General features: G+C 42.7%; 1 protein-coding gene across 7 annotated transcripts; it reads right to left on the bottom strand.

Annotated features, from left to right (window-relative positions):
• Positions 1-3,501: 3,501 nt before the first annotated feature.
• Positions 3,502-23,511, bottom strand: Slc25a27 (solute carrier family 25 member 27). Of its 7 annotated transcripts, XM_052193278.1 has the most exons (11): positions 23,255-23,313; positions 22,540-22,592; positions 21,304-21,333; positions 20,534-20,725; positions 18,004-18,088; positions 14,869-14,991; positions 11,030-11,142; positions 10,099-10,183; positions 8,238-8,330; positions 7,636-7,738; positions 3,502-4,108 (listed from the first exon to the last, which is right to left on the bottom strand). In XM_052193278.1, exons 1-11 carry the CDS (start codon positions 23,311-23,313, stop codon positions 4,037-4,039), a joined length of 1,008 nt encoding a protein of 335 aa, XP_052049238.1. In that variant the 3' UTR covers positions 3,502-4,036. The 7 variants fall into 7 exon arrangements, 6 of the variants coding, with proteins under 6 accessions (XP_052049238.1, XP_052049235.1, XP_052049237.1 ...); XM_052193275.1 differs by lacking the exons at positions 21,304-21,333; positions 22,540-22,592 and having other exon boundaries at positions 23,255-23,511; XM_052193277.1 differs by lacking the exons at positions 21,304-21,333; positions 22,540-22,592 and having other exon boundaries at positions 3,502-3,959; positions 23,255-23,511.
• Between the last annotated feature and the right edge of the window lie 123 nt (positions 23,512-23,634).

Genomic DNA, 23,634 nt, shown 5'->3' with positions numbered 1-23,634 from the left:
AGAAGTTAGGTGAAGGACTCAGAACGAAGGCTTCACAATGCACAGACAAGTGCACCACATCTCCAGGGAAATGAGCAGAGCACTGTGCATCCGAAAGGAGGAAGAGGTGTAAACGCAGGGAGAGATGAAGGCCAGAAAATACGGGTGGAGTCAGGCCGAGCAGTCACTAAGGAGTTTAACTCTACTGTGGATGTGATGGAGCAACTGAAGGCAATACCAAGCAGTGATGCATCCCAGTTACTGAGGGAAACTGTCTTGAGAAAAAGCAAAGTTCACGGTGAGACAGACCAGTTGCAGGTGCTTATGTTAACAGCACACATTAACGTAACAAATGTTATATGAATAACATTTACTCTGATTAGGGCTTTCTCCAACCTTGGAATATGAGGAAATCATTACACTCAGGGAAAAGCAAATCTATGTGAAAAATAAAAATAAAAACAGTATCAAAATGATGTCCCCCTCAGATACAGAGTAGGTTAAGATAAAGAAGCAGTGATTTCTCTATTCCTTCCTGTGAAGAAACAGAAATCTAGAGATGTGAAGGGCTAGACCAGTGCCAACGTTCTGCTCTGTTACAAGAAAAGTGCAGAGTGCAAGTGTGGGGTGATCCTCAGATTTCAGGGTCAGGCTTTCTTCAGTGTTAACTCGCTGGCACCCAGAACAGTGTGGTTGTGTCTGGAAATCGTTATGAGGAAGAGCTTTAGTTTAACCTGGGAAAAGAGAATGGTTTTCTTACCAAATATCTGGCTTCTGGTTTTGTTTCATTTGGAGACATGGTCTTTCATGTAGCCCAGGCTGGCCATGAATCTACTAAATAGTCAAGATGACCTTGAACTCCTACACTCCTGATTCCCTCCACTTCCCGAGAAAAAGGATTATGGGTCTGTGCCACCATGCCTTGTCAAGCCCCATATTTGAATCATCAAATATTAAAAACATGCATTTTCCCCATGAGATTTCTTGCAGAAATATGTTTTTTGTTTATGGAGAGGAGAAAAGTATAACTCTCTCAATTGCAAATAATGTATCTGAGAATCTGTTAAATAATAAAAATTTCATTTAAATCTTCTTCAACTGGTTTCCTTTCTACATTAACAAGGTGAGACCTATTTCAGACCTACACAACAGCTAGTCTTAAAATAAGGATGACAAAACTAATATATATTATATTAGCAATATATACTTTTATTATATATTAACATTATATATTTTAGCAATAAACAATTTTCTTGGGTACCTAATAGCCAAAATAAATAAATAAGTAAACAGACAAACAAATGAATAAACAAAAAAATCAAAGCTATTAGTGAAGGCTGTGATTCACATAAAAACACAGTACCTACCTAATTATAATCCAACAGGGCCTGGAACTTTTAAAAACGTCTACTATTGCCAGGGCTGGAGGAATGGTCTTGTGATTAAGAGCACTGGCTCTTCCAGAAGGTCTGGGTTTAATTCCCAGCACCTACATGGCAGCTTGTACCCATCTGTACCTCTAGTTCCAGGGGATTCAATGCCCTCTTCTGGCCTCTTTAGGAACCACATGCAATGGTACACAGACACACATCCAGGCAAATCACCCACACATGTAAAGAAAAATAAGTAAATAAAACCCCTTATTATTTCTAAATAAAATAAGACTTAAATGCGATCCCTTTAATTAGATATACTTGCTAATTTGCTTTTAAAGAGCAGAACATAATTTATAACTAAATATGCATAGATCATAAAAAGAAAAAAGCATTATTTGACTAGAAAAAATGTAAAAACACAAAAAAAGAAAGAAGGAAAGAAAGAAGGAAAGAAAGAAAAATGCCTCTCTCTGAGCATCAGAGATTGAGAAGTTCCAGCCACAGAGTTACACAGCAGTAAGAGAGAAAGTTACAGACGGGATTTTTCTGATGTGTTTACCTTTTGAAAAGGACCTCCTAGCATATTCCAAGTGGGTATAAAGAGGCCATTTACTAATAAAGCACGGGAGTAATGGATTCTGTGTCAGAGACACGACAAGCATCCAGACCATGAAGACCTTAGTGCTCAGGTCCATTTCAGCGTAAGCTTTATGCTGCAAGCAACACAGATATACTGAAGATGTATGAGACAAAACAACAACATCACCATCATCAATGACAACAAATCTGGAGATGACTCGGTGTCAGAGATGGGGTGGTGGGGAAGCTGACAGAAGGGTTCTGCTTGGGCACCTCATTAGTGTGTAAGATTACAGTCCATTGTAAGACCCATAATAATCGGGGTCTCTGCACTTGGCAGTACGAGCACCGTTTCTCTGGGTTTCAGTTTCCAAAGGAACTGAAGGAACCATGTGTCCGTGTCCCAGTACCCAGCCCCCAAAAGAAGAAAGCTGAGACAATTTTTTTTAATAGTCGAGTTTGCATGTAATTATTTGATTCCATTTTTTTTAACTTAGTCATAAACATTAGAAAACATAGAAAGACCAAAATTTTCCCAAAGTGATTCAGTTTGTGGAGCAGAATACTCAGGGACTTAAGCACATAATATAGGCCACATATATATTTAGCAACTCAATGACAGGTCAACAAATGTAACGAAAGGTGGGTAACCTGAAGGTGTACAAGGATCAAACTCCACCTTCTGCAAGTAGAAAAAGGAGCCGGTTACACACACTGAAAGGTCTTTAAAAGTGTGCTTCCTCCTCTGAAGTGGCAGTGTTCTCCATCCACACCTTCACACAGCATTGGAGGAGCTGTCTCTGCGCATGATCATCTGCCCATCAAAACAACTACTTGCCTGGCTCTGAGATCTACCTTGGGCCTGAGTGGTCAGAGATTTTCTAGTAATCTCCCCAGCCATTACCCCTAAGCTGTAGCCATCCATCCCAAATTGCCCTGTGTCTGAGGCTGGGGGAGCAGGTGTGTACAGGTGAATCTGAAGAAACCTTTCTAGAAAGAGAGAAAAAAAAAAGGCCTGGATGCAAAGACTGGAGAGATTATCGTGAACCACAGATGGTAAGAACTTGGCCCACCATAGGCAAGGAGGACTAAGACTCTCAATGATGAGTACTCAGGTTTCTGAAAGTTTCACAGCACCTGAGTTCTCTAGCTCTCTGTCCTCCCCTCTCTGTAACAGAGAAGAGAGATGCAGAGGGAGACACGAGAGTGAGCTTGCTCCCAAAACATCCCTGAAAAGCTGACGACCATATGGTTGCTTCCTAAGGAACCCTGGGAACTGAATCTCAGGCCAGCAGATTGTGGTTCCCTTGGCTATGCTTCTCAGAGCTGTGGACAAGTGTGGTTGTAATGGAATGTGTCACCCAGCAAGCGTTCTGCTCTCATGGACAGACTGTGGCTGTTAGGGGCTATCTCTAGCATGCATACAGGAGTGGCCACCAGTGAGCACACCTGTCAAGGCAGACCCATCAGCAAGCAGCCTCTTCCCTTGCCCTTGAACATCACTTCAAGTCACCTCTTTTATCTTTCCATCATCCTTGCATGAAAACGTAAAGCGACTCCTTTCAGCACTAGGAAAACTCAAGACGTTTATTCATGACTTCTCATTTGCCTCTGCGTAGATTACAATATGTGCACTCTACTAACAGAACAGCAAGTTGTCAAACCGCAACAATAAATACTGACGTGAAGGTTACATGTATTTCCTAAGCACTACAGTTCTCCACATCGCTGATGTCTGTCTAGCCGGGTCTGAGATGCTGGCTCCCTCTGGTACTCCTCTAAGGCAGATGCTTCTGCATAGATCAGCAGCTCAAAGTCCAAACCTCCTGGCCCAAGGTCAAAGCCGTCTGGGGTCTGGGTTCCATTCGTTAGCAAACATCTTGCTGTGTCTCAGTGGTTGGTCTTGAGAGATTGGACCAGACAGATTGCTCTTAGATAAAATGAGTCAAAGAGAACTTGGGTTTCCATAGAGAGATAAAGTGCTGCCCCCTGTAAATCGCAGTCTCTGTGGAGTAAAGTATCTTCCTAAAGAGGTAGAAATGATAGGGGCGTGTGTTGCAGATGCTCTTGTTCCGTGACAATGAGCACTCTAGCTTAAGGGCTTAGAATGGACTGACCCCACTCATCTCTCTGATTTTTTCATAAGTGAGCCAGAACACCATTGACCAAGGGGTCTGAAAGATTAACCAAAGAGGTTAGTGCACATTTCAAAGCAGTTATAAATGTTCTACATATGCATCTTTGAGTGACAGTCATTTTCAATCCACTTGTAAAAACAAAACAAAACAAATGCCCCACAAATATCTTAATAGTTTACCTTTGTAAATCGCCTTGAAACTTACAAAGCATTTTCCTGTCATATTGACCACAGATTTCCGTAAGAACAACTTGCAATAGAAAAAAAAAAAACAAAACAAACAGATCTTATCTCCATTTTACCGAGGAGGATGCTGGGCCTTAGTCTGCTGCCCACTGACATAGTGTGGAACTAGACCACACTGACCATTCTGCTAAAAAGCTCCAGCCTGGGATGCCTTGACTTCTGTACTAAGCTGCTGTCTAATTAGATCCTTAAGATGTGAGGAAGATACAGATAAGTCTTTAAGGGCTGGGTCATAAAAATCTCAGTCCTAGATGCCTTGTAATCTGCATAAACAAATTTATGTGGGAGAGAAAAAGGAGTCGCCCCCTCAGAACGGCTTGATCTACCCACAGGAACTACGAAGGATGTGGTCTGGAAGGAGTCAGGAACCCTAGGAAGTAGGGATTACCAGAGAGTGCTTGGACTGAACCCCTCTCTAGTTTGGTTCTGATCAGTGACTAGAGAGAGTTACCATTCTAGAGCAGAGAGGTCAGCTTAACTAGGTTGAATCTAAACTGAATCTTCTAACTGTGTTTGTAAAAGAATGTGAATGCCCGAGCTGGGAAATACTGACCATGTCTCATCGGCAGACTAAGAACGCACTACGTACATAGAGGTTAACTGATGTGCACACACATAGCTGAGATAACAAGCACAAAGCTGTGAACGTGCCACATCCCATGTCATCAGAATGGATCAGTCAAGGAGGCAACTGCAAGAGAGACCACGGAGCTGGGCTCCTGTGTAAGAAGGACCCTGCGACCAGTTCAAATGGTGTCTTCATATGATTGTGTCATTACAGGCTCAAAACCACAGGGGCTGGGTGAAGCAACTCTATGACTCCTGTTGTGGGACTTTCTTAGTGATGGGGAGTATGGTGGGGCTTAGTGGGTTTAAATTAGAGAGAGAGAGAGAGAGAGAGAGAGAGAGAGAGAGAGAGAGAGAGAGAGAGAGAGAGAGAGAGAGAGAGCATTTAGCCAGACTATGGAGAGGTAATGGGTAGGACTGACTGAGCCTCTGTACCCTGTCAGTGAGCATGCAGTCTGTGCTTACTGAGTTTGCCACCAGCACATTTGGGGCTGCTGTAAATAATCCAAGTGTGTCTGGTCCCATGTTGCTGCCTTAGGTTTGTCTCGAGCCCACCGTAGGCCTTTTTCATGTTGGTTTCTGCAGAGCTGGCTATTCAAAAGCCTTCTTGGCATGATAATCTTAAACCTTAAGTTTTCAGAAAAGCTCCTCTGGCTGAGATGCTTAGCAAAAGACTTTCCAGTACTGACTTGGGCCCACATCGGGCTTGTCCTTCTGAAGAACAGGCTGGCCTGGAGGCACCAGGTACCTGCATAATTTATCAAATGTGTGGTGTGGTGTGGATAAACAAGGTATAACTATAAGTTCCAGTGAAGCCATCTGGGTACCCAAAGGTTTTTATGAATCAAATGTCTGGATTCAATCATACGTTGCAGCAATCAACAGGACAGTAACACACACCATGATGATGCCTGCTTGATGATACTTTATTTCCTAATCCATCTCCTTCACCCCGACAGGGTGAGTGGGAGGAGTCTTTGCAGGGTGCATCTGTCCCTGGCTCCTTCCTGAAAAGATCTCTCTACTTCCTGGACAGGGTGTGTGTGGGAAGTCTTTGAAGGGTGCACCTGTCTCTGGCCCCTTCCTGTCTCTGCTCCTGCCAAGATGTTCTGCCCCACCAGTCTACGAAAGTAATGGAATCAGCTGACTACAGACTGAAACCTCTGAAACCAGGAGATCAAATAAACCCTTCTGTCTTTTTTCAGATTGTTTTGTCCAATGTTGGGTATTTGGTTACAGTAACAGGTTGACTGACACACCTTGTATCAGGCGTTGCTATGAGCTCTTGCTGTTAATGTTCTTATCAATAGCCATCTACTGTCCCATCTGTATGTTCTCATATGCCCTGCATCTCCATTCCCTACTTCCCCTACATTAGATTCCTATATTGATCTAATTCTGACATTAAGACAGTCTTCTGTATATTTATCTATTCAGATGTCCTATAGGTACCCCAAACATTCTGTATTAAAAATTGTATTTATTGACTCTACATTTTGTTGCCCTGCAAATGATGCCCCGATGACCTGTACAGGCTCCTGGCAGCACCAATTGCCCAGGTCCTGGTTTTTCTTCTTATCTTCTCTGGTCATTCAGCTACCCTAATGAGCTTCTATGGCCCAGACACCTATGAAAAGGTATCATCTTCCCTCACTGCCAGATTGCCCTCTGCACCACCATTATGTTCCATTGATCACTCCAGACCTTGTTCTTAGCACAGGAAAGACAGAATGATCTAGAAGTGCAGAACTGGCCAAGCCACAGCACACCCCAGTATGCACCGTTCACCCTGCCTGTCTGCTTTCTGCCTCTCTGTCTCACCTTTTGCCCTGTTCTCTGCCCAATGGCCAGTTGTGTTTCCTGCACTCCCCTGCCTTGGGCTCTCAGTACTCTCCACCTATCTCCAGAGAACGTTTTCTCACCATTTTGCTTGGCCGAGCCTTATTCAGTCTTCAAGTCTATCCTAGGGAGAGGCCTTCGAAATTACCCAGTGTAGGCTGTATCTAACACTGTGTATCTCCAAAGCACTACAAAGTCTTCTTGTGACAGCCACCATTCATAGTTTCTTACCCAAAGTTAGGTCTATTCAATTGGGCATGCACTCAAGTGTGTGTGTGTATTGTATCACGTTGATTTTTGATTGTCTATCCCCATAACTCATCTACATTTTCAAGTATAAGTACTTACAAAAGACCCGTGCTGTGAATGCCAGCTACTGCATCGCTAACTCTGTCTAGTACCCTGGAGTAAATGGCAGAAGCACAGTGGGGCCTGGCACTCTTTTATAGCAGGGTCTCTGTGGTAATCACACCTGTATAACTTTGTCATCAAAACAAGTTCTAAAGCAGCATCATTCCCGAGACATTCTGAAATCTTGATATATTCATCCCGACCTAGGTTGTTTTAGCTAAAACTACTAAAGGCTTCATATCGCTTAAAACAAAATCTGTCTTTATGTACATATGTAATGCATTATCAACCTGTTTATTAATAAAAGTGACAGGGTCACTTAGCCTTACTCTGTCAAGAAAGGAAACATGATGCTAAAGAAACAGTAACAGAAAAAAAAAAAAAACAAAAACCAACAATCCTATAATAAACACTTAAAAAGGGAAGGATGAACGGGCCTCTTGTGCAGGCAAGGCCATGCCAAACATCAGTGGAGAAAATGAAAAATATCTGCAAAGTACAAGTAATTGAAATACAAAGAAAACAAAAGGAAAGGAAGAAACAGAGCTTCCCTATCTTTACCATTCTCAGCCACGAGGGTAGAAAGCCTTTGTACAGGCTCAGGAAGCCTTCCCCTTGAACAGCCTGGATCAAGCAGTCAGTTGATGACTTATACAAAAGTCCTCTGGAGGAGAAAGAGACCTTTGTCACATTCCTTCTTGTATAAACAGAGATGTAAATAGAGCCATCCATGTTGATGTTCCATTGACATAGGACATAAGTATCTTCAGTTCGTCACAGGCATCCCCTGTGACTCTCCCCCCACCCCCACCCCCTCAGTCCTCTCTGGAGTTCATTCCTCAAAACCTCTTCCAAAGAAAACACACTACTTTATATCACATAGAATTCTGTTACCTGAAAGGCATACGCTGAATATTTCAAAGCCTTCAGAATGCTTTGAGAGCGATCAAGTCACAATAACTACTTTGTGTCTAAACAATGTGACTGTTAGCTCAATTCCCCCAAAAGCTTAGCATATTTGCATCAGACGAAGAAAATAATTTCACATGAACAATTGCCTCGCTGAAGAGACAAACAGGAATACATCTCTATCACATAGGCCTTTAGAAGACAGCATCTTTTAACCAGCCGCCCAGCATGTGGGCACTAAAGGCTTTACAGACCTTCCTTGTTTGTCTCGAGGCTGGTTCATTATTCGGCTTTTGATGACATCAGCTGGTGTTCCCAGAATAGAAGCCACAAGTCCAGAGCACAAACTGTAGACACAGATAAATAAAATTTAAAGAGAACATTCAGCAGTTTCCAAATTCTAAAAGAAAGGCATTCAATTTTTAAAAAGAAAGGAGTGTTAAATATTCTTTGAGATTAAAATTAATGCTTGGTTCAGTAAAGGGAGAAAACTTCAAAGCATGGCCAGTCAACAGACATGTGCCCCTCTGCTGCCAGGCTTCCTCTGATGTAGGGAACAGGAGAGAAGATTCTCTCCTTTGAGACAGCTTGGGAAGTAAGGCGTTTGTCAGCAAGCTTGATGTGCTGAGTCATGATTTCAGTTCCCAGAACCCACAGTGGAAGGAGAGAGCTAATTCCTGAATCTGACCTCCACATTCATGCTATGGCATGCACATACACAATCACATGACACAGATTCTCTCTCTCTCTCTCTCTCTCTCTCTCTCTCTCTCTCTCTCTCTCTCTCTCTCTCTTTCACACACACACACACACACACACACACACCACCACCACCACCAACAACAACAACAAAAACAACAACAACATCAAGACTAAAAATAATAAATGTCTAAGAAGATTCTGTTCTGGAGGTGTCTATACTACTCAGGGAGAGGCCAAGAAAAAATAGATAGCTTCAGGTAGTGACCAGTGCCAGGAAATAAAAACTTAAAATGGGCAAATGTGATAGGTGTTAACTGAGTGACAGGCAGGTAAGGGACAGGCACTGGGGGTGACTGAGTCACCTGTCAGCGCAGATCTGGAGGCAGTGTTACAAGGACAAAGGGAAGCATTTCTAAAAAAATATTCTTGGTGGGGTGAAGTATGAATCTTTAATACCATCAACTTGAGAATATTAATATTATATCACATATCTAGGGTCACCTCAGTAGCATAGGGGGATTGAAGATTTTTTTATTTTTGTTTTATTTTTGGATTTAGAAAAACAATCAGGAGCCAGGCAAAATATCACTGTGATGTGAAGAATAACAGACACCTAAATGCTGTTAGAGTGGTTGAAAGGATGTGTCAAAGAGAAGGGACACCAGAAGAACAGATTTCCCCTAAACCCTCATGTCGGTCTGCTCCCTCGGTGTCCCTTTCCTTTGCTCTACCAGTGGATGTGTTGTTGTTTGTCAGTCCTTTGAGCCCTGAAGTGACTGACTCCTTTATCACCTTAGTGTTCACCACTTTCACACGTGTCCAGTCCTCCCATTTGGGGTGTGCCCTGGGCAGGGCCACTGCAAGATGGAGACGGGGACAATCAGCTCAGAAGGCCACACATCTGCTGGATTGAGTTAAAGAGACTGTCTTCAGAAACTGCCTCCCGGGGGCCCCCCATCAAGTCCGAATGTTTGCCAAGTTTAATCTGAAATGTGCTGTGGGTTTTTTTTTTCTGTTTCTTCCACATTTTAATTGCCACAGACTTGGAGAAAATGACCCTTTAAGAACATAGCATCATCCTTCCCTCCTCACGATGGCTTGACACTCTTGCTCCCGAGATACCCAGAGTTAGAATTTATGACAATTCAAGGCAAGGCCAGGTGTCCAGAGTGATGGCGCAGGCGTGAAGAGTTCTCTGCTGCTCTTGCAGAGGACCAGACCGTGGTCCCCAGAACCTGCCACAGGTTATCCAGCTCAAGGGGATACGAGCTCTTCAGGCCTCAGGGGCCACCTGCACTCACATGCACATGCCTGTACACAAGACTCAAATGTATACACATAATTAAAAATAAAATTAAATCCTAAAAAACGAACAGGAAACAGAAACTAAGAAGAGCCCAAACAGCCGCCTACCTGGATAAGCCGTGAGTGGAGATATTGTCTTCAAGTGGCGTGTTCAATACCAGGTAATGTTTCACTGTGTCGTAAGTGGTTAAATCTGGCAAAGGAGAAAGGGTTGACTATTCATTCACTCAACAGTGACTGTCTTTTGTGTCAAAATTATGCCAGGCGGGTGGACTGTGTGCCAGAATGGAATACACTGTTCTTGCTTGTAAGCAGAGGCAGGCAAGGCTACAAAGGGTAGGAAAGAAATGGGCACTCATTGTACCAAGCTATGCTTGTGTGACCCTCTGGAATTTTGGTCTTTGGACTGAAAAATTTCTCTCTGAGAGAAAGTCAGATTGAGTCAAGTCCCTGACAGTTATAATCAACAGATCTGGACTGCTGTTTTACATTAAGCTTGTTATATATTTTTCTATGGTCAATAAGAAGCTATTGACAGGTTTTTAAAAAGGAGAATTCTACATAGTGCTGGGGTTTTATGAAGATAACCCACGCTGAAGTATAGGCGAATGGATGGTGAGAACGAACAGACATGTCAGAGGGTAGAGACAGGCATGTCAGAGGGTGGAGACAGGCATGTCAGAGGGTGGAGACAGGCATGTCAGAGGGTGGAGACAGGCATGTCAGAGGGTGGAGATATGATGTGACTGGTGCTTTTGTAGAACTTGTGGGAGGAGTGACTGTCAGTTACACATTTCAGTTTTCATCTCAAAGGATGATCTGGACTGCTATAGGAGGCCTCAGAAATGACCTTCTGTTGTCTTTATAGAACAGTTCTTCTGCCTTTGGTCCTTTTCATACATCACTGATTGAGGTGAAAATGTGCCTGTTACCATCGCTGGTTGGTGTTATTGAAAAATAAACAATACCTTCCACATACCCTGATGCCAGTGCTCAGAGCTCGGAGATTATGACTTAGACATTCAAGAAGCTGTGTTACCTCCCATGTTCACAAGTGCTGCTCTCTGAATATTGGGTATCCAGCCTGCCCAGAGCCCACGGATTCCTCCTTCAGCTAAGATTTTTGCAAACGCATGATGTACTCCACGGAATCTAAGAAAAATAACAAAGGCATGTTATTCTATGTATTCTTGTGTGTGGAAGGCAGAAGTACAAATTCACCTTCAGGTGATACTTGCCACGGGACCTTTGGCTACTTTGTGTGTGGTTCTTTTTTCTTTTACCCTTTACTTCTTCCTTTTCAATCCCCTAACACTGGATAGGAGGGAAATAAATGACGATATTATTAGACTACTTCCTGCTGATGATGGGCGTTGAGTTCCTTGGGGCAAGTTTGATCTTTGTTGTCAGGATATCTAATTTCTTCTCTCTTTACTCAGGACTACTTAACAAACTGCAACAAACTTACTTCATCCAACCATCAACCGGCCAACCCATCCCTTCTATAGGGGCTCTGGCATTTTATATAACCTCTGAAAAGTTCCCAGAATTCCAGATGTTATGGGCTCGCAAAAACTATGTGAAGTTGGCAAAATCATGATTCTGCTAGAGCATGAGGCAAATCACAGTCAGTTCCTGAGGACAGTTCAAAGCAGCCCCATAACCCACACCTGGGAATAAAATACAAAATATATTCGTATGTGTTTTTAAAAGAAACCAAAATTCTCACTACACACACTGTCAAAACAAGGACACAGGAATGACGCATGCTGCACTGCGCCTTAGGGAGCTAGCAGAGAGGGCGGCTCCAGAGGAAAAGCAGAGCCCTTTCCCCTCAGGCGAGTCTTATTCCCTGGATTGTTCTTGGAGGTCATTTTGTGCCTGCTGTGACAAATGTTCACATTCAACTTATAAGACACGCTTATTCTTGTTGGACGTTGGAAGACAGCTTTAGACATTCCCAGTGTGGTGGAAGGACCTGCAGGATGCTGCAGGAAGGGCTGTTCTGTTAATCTGTAGTATGAGCCCACTGGCATTTATTTATGTTTCTCTGACTGTGTGTTTCTAAACTTGAACGACCTTCCTTACATCACTGCTTTCTTAGTTACATTTGTGTGTAAAAGGACACTGAAACTGAGGTGAGGCTGTCTACCACTTTAGACTGCAGTTCGTCCCATCCTTTAAGGTTCTCAGATTCCAGGTCTCACAGACAGACCTGGACAGGTCAGCAAAAGTTAACAGATACAATTAGGAATGAAATAACATTTATTCTGAATCATTAGAAATTAAAAGATTATAAAAGTCTCATTTTTTAGATAATGGAATAATTTGTTGTTGAAAGGCCGACCTTTGGTTCACACATTTCTCCTTAAAAAGCAGTCTATTTGTTTTATGTGTATGAGCAGTTTGTATGTATATAAGTCCAGACATGAGCACTGGATTCCGCTGGAACTGCAGTCACTGGTGGCTGAGAGCCATCGTATGGGAACAGACCCTGAGCGTGGGCCTTCTGCAAGAGCAGCCAGTGCCCCCAGCTGCTGAAGCACCTTTCTAGCCATATCTCTTCTTGTCTTCCTTCTTTCTCGTTTGCTTTTCTAGTCTTCAGGCTTGTTATTTAGCACAGGCTGGCTTCAAACCTTGCAAATCTCTTACGTTAACCTCCAGAGTACTAGGATTACAGGTGTGTACTGCTATGCCTGACATGATTTAAACATTTTTAATTGGCAGCAGCATAAATTCTGTCGTGATTTTTAATTACAGAAGGAAGCAATAGTTGTTAGCCTTCATTTTATTGGTGATACGGGGACTATATATATTCATAATATATACACATATATTCAAACAATACTAAAAAGCCACTGACTTGAGGCCAGGGTGCAGCTCAGAGGTAGATCACTTCCCTAACATGCCCAAGACCCCAGGCTCGATCCTTAGCATCATAAAACAAAACAGAGAAACCTAAACCCAGCAAACACTGGCTGTCCCATCCTCTTCTATCACCTTGGGCTGGAGAGAAACGGCTCAGTGCTTAAGAGCACTGCCTGCTCTTCCAGAAGTCCAGGGTTTAATTTCTAGCACCCACTTGGCAACTCTAACTCCACTGTCAGGGGATCCAATGTCCTTTTCAGGATCCCTCCACATGTGGTGCGCAGACTCACATGTAGGCAAAACACCCATACACAGAACATAATAATAAACAGAAAATTAAAAATCTTTGATTTCATAAGCAAGATGACATTTTAGGTTAGAAAACAGAAAAGACAATCTGAGAATTCTTAAAATAAAATAATATAATCTCTGTGAAAATTACCATCCTATCTTAATTTTACTCTTAACTTCTGCATGCAGGTGAAAAATCAAAACTGAATTTGAACATGAGACAATACCACTGTAGGTTACAGAAGAAACATCCAGGCTTATGCGGCCCTAAAGGATCTGGATTGGAATTCCCTGCTTTTCACTTGCTAGCTGCATGGCTTTTATGTGGGCATTGAGGTTTCTGAATCTCACCAAAGGACAACATACTACCATTCTGACACACACAACTGCTCTGCGCCTTGTCTGTGTAGGTGCTTGCGATCCCGGGATCCACACGCTGTTTTGTTCTCTGCCTCTGTCTCTCTGTCTCTGTCTCTCTCTCCCTCTCCCTTTTTCCCTTTCTTTCTTCTTTCCTTCCTTTCTTCCTTCCTTCCCTCCTCCTCTTCTTCCTCCATTTTCTTCTCTTTTACAATGGCATCAACCAAAATTTATCAAAACCAAAGAAAGGAAAAAAAAAAGTCAAGCAGCCAAAACCAACTAGAGCCCAAGTTGTCTGTTGCCGTTTGTTCCTCTCTAGACAAACAAATCTCTTTTTATCGATTCGCAGGTATTAGATGTTAGAAAAGCATCAGGATGGGTCCTGGGATGCTGTAACCCACTTGCTAAGCCAGAGTGCTGTCTCTTGGCCCGATGTGCACACACACCCCCCCCACACACACACTTTTAAAGTCTGCAGGGGAGCCCAGGCTACAGCAGGGCAGGCTGGAGAGGGCAGGAGAGCAGTGTTCAGTGGTGACCAGCCAAAGAAGGTCCCAGCTCTCCTCATTGAAGTCCAGCTCAGCTAGAGCCAGTGTTCCCAGGAGCAGATGTCTACAGACTTGGCTCAACCCTCCTGTGCTTTCCCTCTTTCCTGGAAAGGGTTCATCTGTCAGAGCTCACCCTTCCAAGACAAACAGGCTACAGGAAATTTGCAACACCTGACCTTTCTATATTCTTTTCAAAAGAGAAATTGAGATTTTTCAAGACAGTAGTGTTAACCATCAAGAATCCACTTTAAAAATGAAGATACAGAAACTGGGTGGTAAGTGACTCCCAGGATACCAACCCTAGTGACAAAGTTAGGGCTCATATCAGCACATGATTCTCTCTCTCTCTCTCTCTCTCTCTCTCTCTCTCTCCCTCTCTCCTTTTGAAACACAGTATCACTTATAGACCAGGCTAGACTTGAGTTCATTATGTACTCCAGGTTGGCCTCATACTCTGCGATTCTGCCCAGCCTCCCTGTGCCGAGGTTCCAGATCTGAATGACAACGCTCTGCTTTCTAAGTTCCTTAGCTCAGCTTGGAACAGGGGACTTGCCTAACTGTCTTTTATTAGGAGGAGGAGCAAAGTGTTAGCAACGCATGTAGTTTGTCTGACACAGATGTGTGAGATGCCAACACATCACTGTGCACAAGGACAATTTGGGTGCTCACAAAGGTTAACTTCAAAGGAAAAGAATTAGTGTCATTTCCTTTAGTGCAGATTAGATTACAAACGTGTGAGTGCATCAGATCAATGATCAAGAAACAGGTGGCTGAAAACAGGGAAGGAAAAGCATCAGTTTCCCAAGTGACTCACCTCAAAGGTTTCCCTTCCAGTCTACGTTTCCCTTCCATTTGCATCTGGACCTTCACAAGGTCAGTGGGGTTGGCTAAAAACTGTCCGATGACACCAGCCATCATCCCTCCAATGACCGACTTCCTAATTGCAAAAGGAGATAGTTTTGTTTCATTTTTTTAAACAAATTGCCACTAGTTTCACAGGGTGTGTAAGGGAACCATACCACGCTTTTACAGGCCCTGGTAGAAGGTTAAAGATAGAGGACCAACACAAGGAGAGAAAAGCAGTTTGAGTGTTTACTGGTGGGCAGGTCCAGGGATCAGCAGGACCTAAAGGGAAAATCCGACACCCTCCCATCTGAATCAAAGGGAAAGGAAAGTGGCTTCAAACGTGTGGATGTTTGCACAGACTATTTCTCTGCAGCCGGAATCTCCCTGCAGGGTAAGGAACGAAACAGCAGAGATGCAATCAGCCTCGATGCAGAGGCTGGAAAAGCAGAATTTTAACCCATGACTGCACTGGTTTTCCAAATGACAGGTTTGACAGCAGATTCTCTCTCCATTTTGTAGGCTAAAGCTTCTCTATTCTCAGTCAGTGGTGAGTAGGACTCAAATATGACAGTTATAGAGCTGCGTCTCCGAATCACACATTACAGGCAAGTATGTGTTACAAATGGCTCTATTATTTTACATTTCATGACGGTTTAAATGAATCTCCCTGTTTATCAGTGATGCTGCTCCTTTTTTATGTGTGTAATGAATATTTATATTTCTTTTGGGAACTGTGTCTCTAGACAACACCTCTTCCTTATTTTTCCAGGGTGCTATCTGTGTTTTAAAAGTGGTTTTAATGGTGCCAGATGCATATTTATGATGAAATACTTTAAACATATTTCTCTATCCCTCTGTGTGTGTGTGTGTGTGTGTGTGTATGTGTGCATGTGTGCACAAACACATGTGCTAGCAGCATGCACACATAGTGCGTGAGGGGCTAGAAGAAGGCATTGGATCGTTTGGAGTTGGAGTTACAGGTGGGTATGAACTGCGCAGCACTGTGGATGCTGAGAACTGAACTCTGGTCCTCTAGAAGAACAGGAAGTGCTCTTAACTGCTGAACATCTCTCCAGCCCCAACACACTACTCTCTACATTTCTGTTACAAATCAGCAGACACTTGTACATCACCTCATCCAGTCCAGGATGGAAACAGAAGCCAAAAGGTGGGCATTGTTTCTGCAGCAGAGAGACACAAACGTGGAAAAAGAGAGGCAATTTGTCCACAGCACTCATTTATGGAACAGAAAGGGACTCAAGCTTGTCTCTGACTTCAAAGCCCAGAGCTTTTCAAAAGGAAGAAAAATACACAGGGCTATAGTGATAGGAATTCTGATAGTACAAAGCTACCATGGTTCTTTTTAAAAGTATCTTTTCTTGAGTGTATATGTGTGTGAGAGAGAGAGGGATATGGAAAGAAATAGACATAGACATAGAGAGAGACACATACATACACAAAGACATGTATACACACATGGGGGGGGGAGGGAAGATCTATCTATCTATCTATCTATCTATCTATCTATCTATTTATCTATCTATCTGGGGAGAGAGAGAGAGAGAGAGAGAGAGAGAGAGAGAGAGAGAGAGAGAGAGAGAGAGAGAGAGAGAGAGAGAGAGAGAATGAGAAGACAATTGGACAACTTCTGAGAACCATTTCTCTCTTTCTAGCATTGAAGTCCCTAAGATTAATTCAGGTTATCAGGCTTGGCCGCCGCCATCTCTTTGGTTTTCTACTGTGGCCTTAATGAGCAGTGCCATTGGCATTACCCACATGTCAGTGCTAACCGACACAGCCATGGTTTCCTTCCTGGACACAGGCTTTAAAAACAACCACACAAAAGTTTCTAATAATATAAAAGCCAGAACCTGAAAAAAAAATAAGAAAGAAAAAGAAAAAAAGAAAAGCAGAAACAAGCTTGCCTCTAGAGACTCTGGAGAGAAATGCTGGTTTGTTTATTCCTGGGTGACATTTTCTGAGAGAATATATTTTCATTCAGAAAACTAAATATTTTGTGATTAATGGTAACCAAATAAAAGGCAGATGGGTAATGTGTTAAGATGTAAGAGTTTAAAGTGTTTTATCAGAAATGCAGCACCTTGAATTAACCAAAGTATTTGTGTAGCTGAGACTGGTGTCTTTTGATTATAATCACACAAGTATATGATAATGCATTGATTTAATGTGTTACTTCATATATTCATTAAATATATATATACATATATATATACTTTCTATATATATTTATATAAACAGACCATCTATAATAAAAATCATGTGTTGGCCAGTTTCGTATCAAGTTGACAGATGCTAGAGTCATTGAGAAGAGGGATCCTCAGTTGAGAAAATGCCTCCCATCAGATTGCTCCACAGGCAAGTCTGTGGGGGCATTTTCTTGATGAATATCTGGTGTTTTGAAAGGGCCCATCCCACGTGGGTAGTGCCACGTGGGTTTGCACCTGCTGAGCAAGCCACGGCTGAGCAGGGGTGAGCAGCCTCCCTCCGTGGCCTCTGCCTCAGTTCTACCTCCAGGTTCCTACTTTGAGTTCCTACCCTGAAGACCCTCTGTGAGGGACTGGAGGTGTAGTTAAAAAACAAAAACAAACAAGCAAACAAACAAACCCTTTCCTCCCCAAGTTACTTCTGGGCATGATGTTTTAACACCACAATAGAAAGCTAACTAAGACAGTGGCAACTGAAAAGGGTGGCTCCAATAGAAGATGCTCCAATAGAATTATTCTCATTATTAATATGTGCTTTTGAGACATGTGACATGAAACAGAGGCTGGCCTCAAACTTTCTTACCGTCTTGCCTCCATTCCTCAAGGACTAGAGTTATAGGCATGTACCTCATCCCAGTCTTTGAATTTGTTAAGATGAAAATATTAAATAAATAACATGTGTGAACAATGGATATATATACTTCTGTGGTGTTTGTATACAATATAAAAAGAACTCTCACTTATTTGAATTTAGATTATTTATTATGTCTGTTACTAGAAGCAATTTTAGTAGAAATTGATAATTTTACATATAATATAATCAATAAACCTTAAAGCCTTTGGGGGTCACAGCATCTTGTTTTTGAAACTAAACTTACCAGAGGGGATAATGTTTATCTTCACTTTTGCCAAATACAACTTCCCGGAGATGTTCATAGGTGACCATCCGACCTCCAGAGTACACTGCATGAAACAGACCATGGAAACCGAAATTCAGTCCCTTGTCTAAGGAAGTAACTTTCTGACCTGACCTCATCCATCTTCCAAAGGAGGAATCCTTATTGCTTGTCTGATAACTCTAGATCACAGCCTCCATTCTCCGCTTTGATTAGATCTCTTCCTCTTTTAGGACTCAATATGTTTTTCAGAAAATTGCTCTTTGACCTTTCTCTCAGTACAATGGTCCCACACTGCATGTTTGGAAATAGCAGCTATAATTCTTTATCAATTATATTTTTATCTTCCCTTCAGAGCTTCTCCATGCAGATTCTAAGTCTTGCCTATTTATTTATTTATTTATTTATTTATTTATTTATTTATTTATTTATTACAGATATTAATTCACTAAGCTTTAGTCCATTTATTAGCTTACACACAACTTGAGGTTTTAAGGGTCTCCGAGTAATGGAGCTTGAAGTGAGGTTAGGGAAGAAGAGATCTACAGTTGCCTTCTTGTTTCAGTTCTGACCACCATGAGAACCGCCATTGTGGTGGTTTGAATAGGAATGGCCCCCACAGACTCATGGGTTTGAATGCTTTGGCCCATGGGGGTGGAACTATTAGGAGGTATGGCCTTGTTGGAGGAAGTGTGTCACTGTGGAGGTAGGCTTTGAGGTCTCCTATGCTCAAGGTGGACCTAGTGTGGCAGTCTCTGCTGCCTGAGGATCAAGATGTAGAACTCTACAGGCTGCCATGCTTCCTGCTATGCCAATAATGGACTAAACCTCTGAAAGTATAAAGTCCCAATTAAATGTTTGTCTTTCTGAGTTGCCATGGTCATGGTGTCTCTTCATAGCAATAAATTCCTAAGACAACCACAGAAAGAGGAGGCAAAACAGAGGGATAAACAACCTCACAAAATGGTTCCATGTGCTGATTTTTAACTTAAACACACAACTCTGGAGCTTGGTGTACAAAGGATATCTCTTTGGATAAGCATATGTAATTGCCCTGGAGAATCCATGAACAATTCTCTTTCGGGCTTAAAACACCTAAGAAAGATCTTAGCTGAAGAACAACAAACTGGCTAACGCAAATGAGAAAAGTTAAAGCCAGAATAATAACAGGGTCCAAAAGAGAAACATGTTAAAAGGTGCAAAACGGCATCATTAACATCAGGACATGGTGTCATGCAAGACATGTTCTTGATATTTCAGGCAGTTTGACTTGGTATACCAACAAAACAAAACAAAACAAAACAAAACAAAACAAAACAAAACAAAATACAAACTGCAAAAACAGTGCAAGTCTGTGTGCATAATTCTGACCCTTAAAACTCATGTGCTAACTTACTCACAGAGTGGAGTGTTAATAAAAGCAAGTCTAAACATCATTATAACTGATGCTCTCTGGGCCAAGGAAACAGCTCAGAGGTGGAGAGGCAGAGGGCCACACTTATCTCAGTGTCTCTCTGTGGAACCAACTTCATGGTCTCCTCTCCACAAGCTGATCTAGCAACAACACTCATTCCCATGAGTGCTTCCTTGAAAGCACGGTTAGGAAGGTTTTCCTCTGTGACGGTGACCACTAAGAACCCACAGAAGTTCTCCCGGGAACAGAGGCAAAGGTAAGTTCACCTGTGCTCCTCTACCATATCAGCACCACTGCTACGATCTAGTGCCGCAATTGGAGGATGCAAGACTCTCCTTGCCTTCTGCTGTGTCAACCTAGTTGGTCTTTGATGTACAGGGCAAAGACAAATGTATTTTAACTTTCAAAGACTGTGAAAACATTTAGCTGAAAGCTCATTCAGAACTTTACATTTCAAACCAACTTTAATTTTCACTGTACTTAAGGTTTCTAAATCAGGGGAAATGGTGTATCATTCATGTCTGCCTGTCTTGTACCATTAAAGAACTCGCAGAAAAACCTTGCAAACATTACAGCTAAGTAGAAACAATTACAATTCCCTTTATATCAGGATTTATTAACTGATGATACTCTGTGAATTATCTTTCTCTTTTCATGGGTGTGTATGTGTGTGTGTCTTGTGAGGATGGTGTGGAGATATGCTCACATGTGTGTAGCATCATATTTGTGTGTGGTTATGCATGCACGTGTGCATGTGTGAGGAGGTCTGAAGTTGAGACCACTTGTCTTCCTCGATCATTTTCTATGTTATATGCTGCCCACCATTTCCGGCTAGACTACTTGGCCAGTTTGTCCCAAGGATCTTCTGGACAATTCCCAGGGCACTGTACCATAAGGAAGTTAAATACTTCCATACGCTAGTCACAAAATTTAGGGCAAGTAACTCCTTAATAACACCTGAAAAGATTTTTTTCTACTGATTTATTGTATCAGGTGGCAGGAAAATAACATCTTTGCTGGATTTTGGGTCCAGCTGAAGAGAGAAGCCAAGAATACAGAACCCATAACAAACTTACCAGCTAGAATCAAGATAAATACCTACGTGTCTGTAAATGGCGGGTGTCACTCCTTGCCACAACTTTAGGAAGCCTTCTTCCTGGACAATTCCCAGGGCTGTGCGCACCATGCCCCTGTAAGGGGTGGATCCCACCGCACCATCTCCCAGCCTAGCTAAGGCAGCTTCTCCTTGCATCTGGAGTCGGGTTTTTGTGAGATCGAGGGGAAAGGTTGCTAATGAAATAGAAAACAGACGAAGGGGAGGAAACCCCCAAAACATTCAGACAAAACAACAAAAACCTCTAAAATTAGAGGATTAGCATTGCCCCAAGATTAGGAGACTCTGAAGTAGGAGAATATAGCAGCACTAGCTAGGGAACCTGTGGAAAATGCACACTTCCGAACCCATCACCACACATTCTGACCTCGGAGATGGCCGATTTACAAAGTACAATCTCACGCCTTCTAAAATCTAAGATTCCCTGCCCCAAAGCATTCCCAGATCCAAAGGTAAAACAAAATAATCCCACAAAAGTAGGACAATCCTTGATCTCTTTTCAATAAAAAATTTAATCTCAAACCCATTTCAATTTTCCCAATGAGAAACAGCTTAAAGTATCCTGTTCTATCTTCTTGACCACAGCCACTATTGTTTGGGATCTAATACAAATTTAGAACACATTTGAAGCGGAGTTCTATGATTTCATAGGTTCTTCTTTTGAGAATGAACCACAAAACTGATGTTTGAGAAGGAGAAGATGCGATGAAGTTGGAATGTCTTCTGTATACAGGGGTAGACAAATTCTTCAAACTGAGGCAACTTCTGAACTGATAAGTTTTATACATGGCCCATTCACAGAGTTCTTTGTAAGTCCCACCTTTGTTAACTGGAAAATCTGCTTATATGTTGAATCCGAGACAGTTTATTTTGATCTGAAAGCATATTTCAGCTACTTGACCCATAATACACTTCATACACACAACGCCCTGAATAAACTCTTAAGAGGGATATGAAGTCAATCTCAGGAACATCACTTGCAGCACATAAAATTTTCAGTGACCTCTGCCCAATCCACACTCCATGAATACCTTTTCTAAGATACGAGGTGGGGGTGGGGGAGGGAGAGGGATGTGTTACGCATTTCCATTAGATTTTGGAAAGTTAGTATCTAACCAACAATGTCCCTAAGAAGATGTTATCTTATCTTGCATATATATATGGAGTCTTAAAAAGACTCCAGTGGTACACACACACACACACACACACCTTACAAAGGGTCTTATCAACACATGAAACTAAACAGAATGTGAAGAGGTAGGCGCCTCTACCTAAGTACAAATTCTGCTTCTCAAAACACATTTTTTTTTTTTTTTGCTTCGTTGTTTTGGTTCCCTCATGGTTGAGGCTGTCACGCTGACTCAGTGAGTACTCCCCTTTACCAACTTTGATTCCTTGGCCTTCCATTCCTATTGTTCATCCAGTTCTTTCCAACACATTTCACAGGGATGTTTCTGTACAAGCCACTGATGTTCAAGGAGGCATCAAACCGCCAATGCAGGTCATCACTTCACTGACTCATTTTAGATGTCTTTAGAAGCTGGTGGGTTTTATTTAGGAAAAAAAATCAATGATAACGGAAAAAAATGTTCTGTTAGCTTTGATAAGAAGTATCATGGGCCAAAGGGCAAGAAGGGAAGAGTCTAAAGGTCAAAGCGATAGATAGTGTGCTGGCTATACTAGGCATAAAAATAAATAAACCCCCACTAGAAACGGCTGAGTAACATTTTCAAATGACTAATCCACCAGAGACACTCTCCTTTCTTTCTTTTTTTAATGGACAAGAAAATGTAAGGGTAATCTGAAATAGCTTCACAGAGACCACAGGTTGTACTCAAAGCCTCCCTGCCCCCTTCCTAAAAAGCAAAAAACAAAAAAACCCCACACTATCTGCTCATGCCATGGTATCCTAATCCATTCTAAGTGGCCTGTTTATTTTTGTTGTTGTTGTTGTTTGTTTCTTTGTACTCAGGCAGATGGATCTGGTTTTTTCTATGATGTTCTTGTGATCCACAGAAATAGCTTCTCTGCAACAGGCAGCAGCTGTAAATGTCTTTCTCTGCATGTGCCCCCCTCCCGCCCCAAGCAAACCTGGAAGAAAGCCACACTGGGGTCTTTGCAAGTAATGCCCCTGCCTTGCATTTTCCACATATAAAAATTACTTCTCAGGGTTCCTCTTATAGGAAAACACGGTATAGGCTCAGAGAAGTGATGTGACTGACTGACTTTAAGCAGATGTTCCAAAGGAATGGTTAACAATTGAAGTCCCTCAAGGTAGCATCCACTGACCCTCCCCGCCTCTCCCAACTCAAATCTTAAAGACTCCGAGGCACAAAAAGATTATACACCACAAAAAACAAAAACAAAAACAAAAACAAAAAAAAAACCAACAACTGGACTATGGTTCTATAAAGGTCATCCTTACAAAAGGGGAAATGTTTGCTAGAGAGGTATATGGCTCATGAAGAGCCCAAGAGTACTCACTCAGGCATAAGACAACATCCCTGGGGATGGGAAGACAAGCACCCTGGACACCTCCAATCCATGCTCCTCCCGAAGCTGGCCTACTGGGCACCTGACCACATCCTTGCGAGGGTCCAACCTCTGAAGATGCTCCAGCCTGGAGTGAGGCTGCCCGCCCATCCCTCCCCCAGCACGATGCAGCGGCCACTAGCTGGGGAGGCCGAGGCGGGGGCGGCCGGTACCTAGCTCGGCCACGGTTGCGGCGCAGCCGGACAGTAGGAACTTGCTCGCCCGGGGCCATCTCTGCGTGAGCGGCAGAAGCTTCTCCTCCTCGGGGATAGGCATTCAGCAGCAGGTCAGGACCACTGGGTACCACTAGTCGCCTGGGAACCTGCCACCCTGCCGGCGCCGCCCCTTTTCAGCCTAAGAGAGGTCAAGGAGGGACCATGTGCCTCTATTACGCTTGGCAAAGGCGCCGCCCGCCTGGTAGCTGGACCAGTCTGGCGGCCTCAGGTACTGAAAAACAAAGCCGCACCCAAGAGGCTTCTGGGAAATGTAGTTCTTGGGGCGCAGTGTCTTATCTGATTGGCTAGTAGCTAGGCGCCCACTGCAAACTGCAAGT

This window comes from Apodemus sylvaticus, chromosome 9, assembly GCF_947179515.1.
Source record: "Apodemus sylvaticus chromosome 9, mApoSyl1.1, whole genome shotgun sequence".
Lineage (NCBI taxonomy): Eukaryota > Metazoa > Chordata > Mammalia > Rodentia > Muridae > Apodemus > Apodemus sylvaticus.
This window is presented reverse-complemented; position numbering and strand designations above follow the sequence as displayed.

Bases quoted from the DNA above. Each gene is read 5' to 3' on its own strand.
- Slc25a27 (XM_052193273.1), bottom strand. From the start codon at position 23,357: ATGCCTATCCCCGAGGAGGAGAAGCTTCTGCCGCTCACGCAGAGATGG. The intron at 18,089-20,533 runs GTATTTATCTTG...TGTTTCATGCAG, and splicing joins CGCCATTTACAGACACGTAG to TGTACTCTGGAGGTCGGATG. The intron at 11,143-14,868 runs GTGAGTCACTTG...TATTTTTCTTAG, and splicing joins CTGGAAGGGAAACCTTTGAG to ATTCCGTGGAGTACATCATG.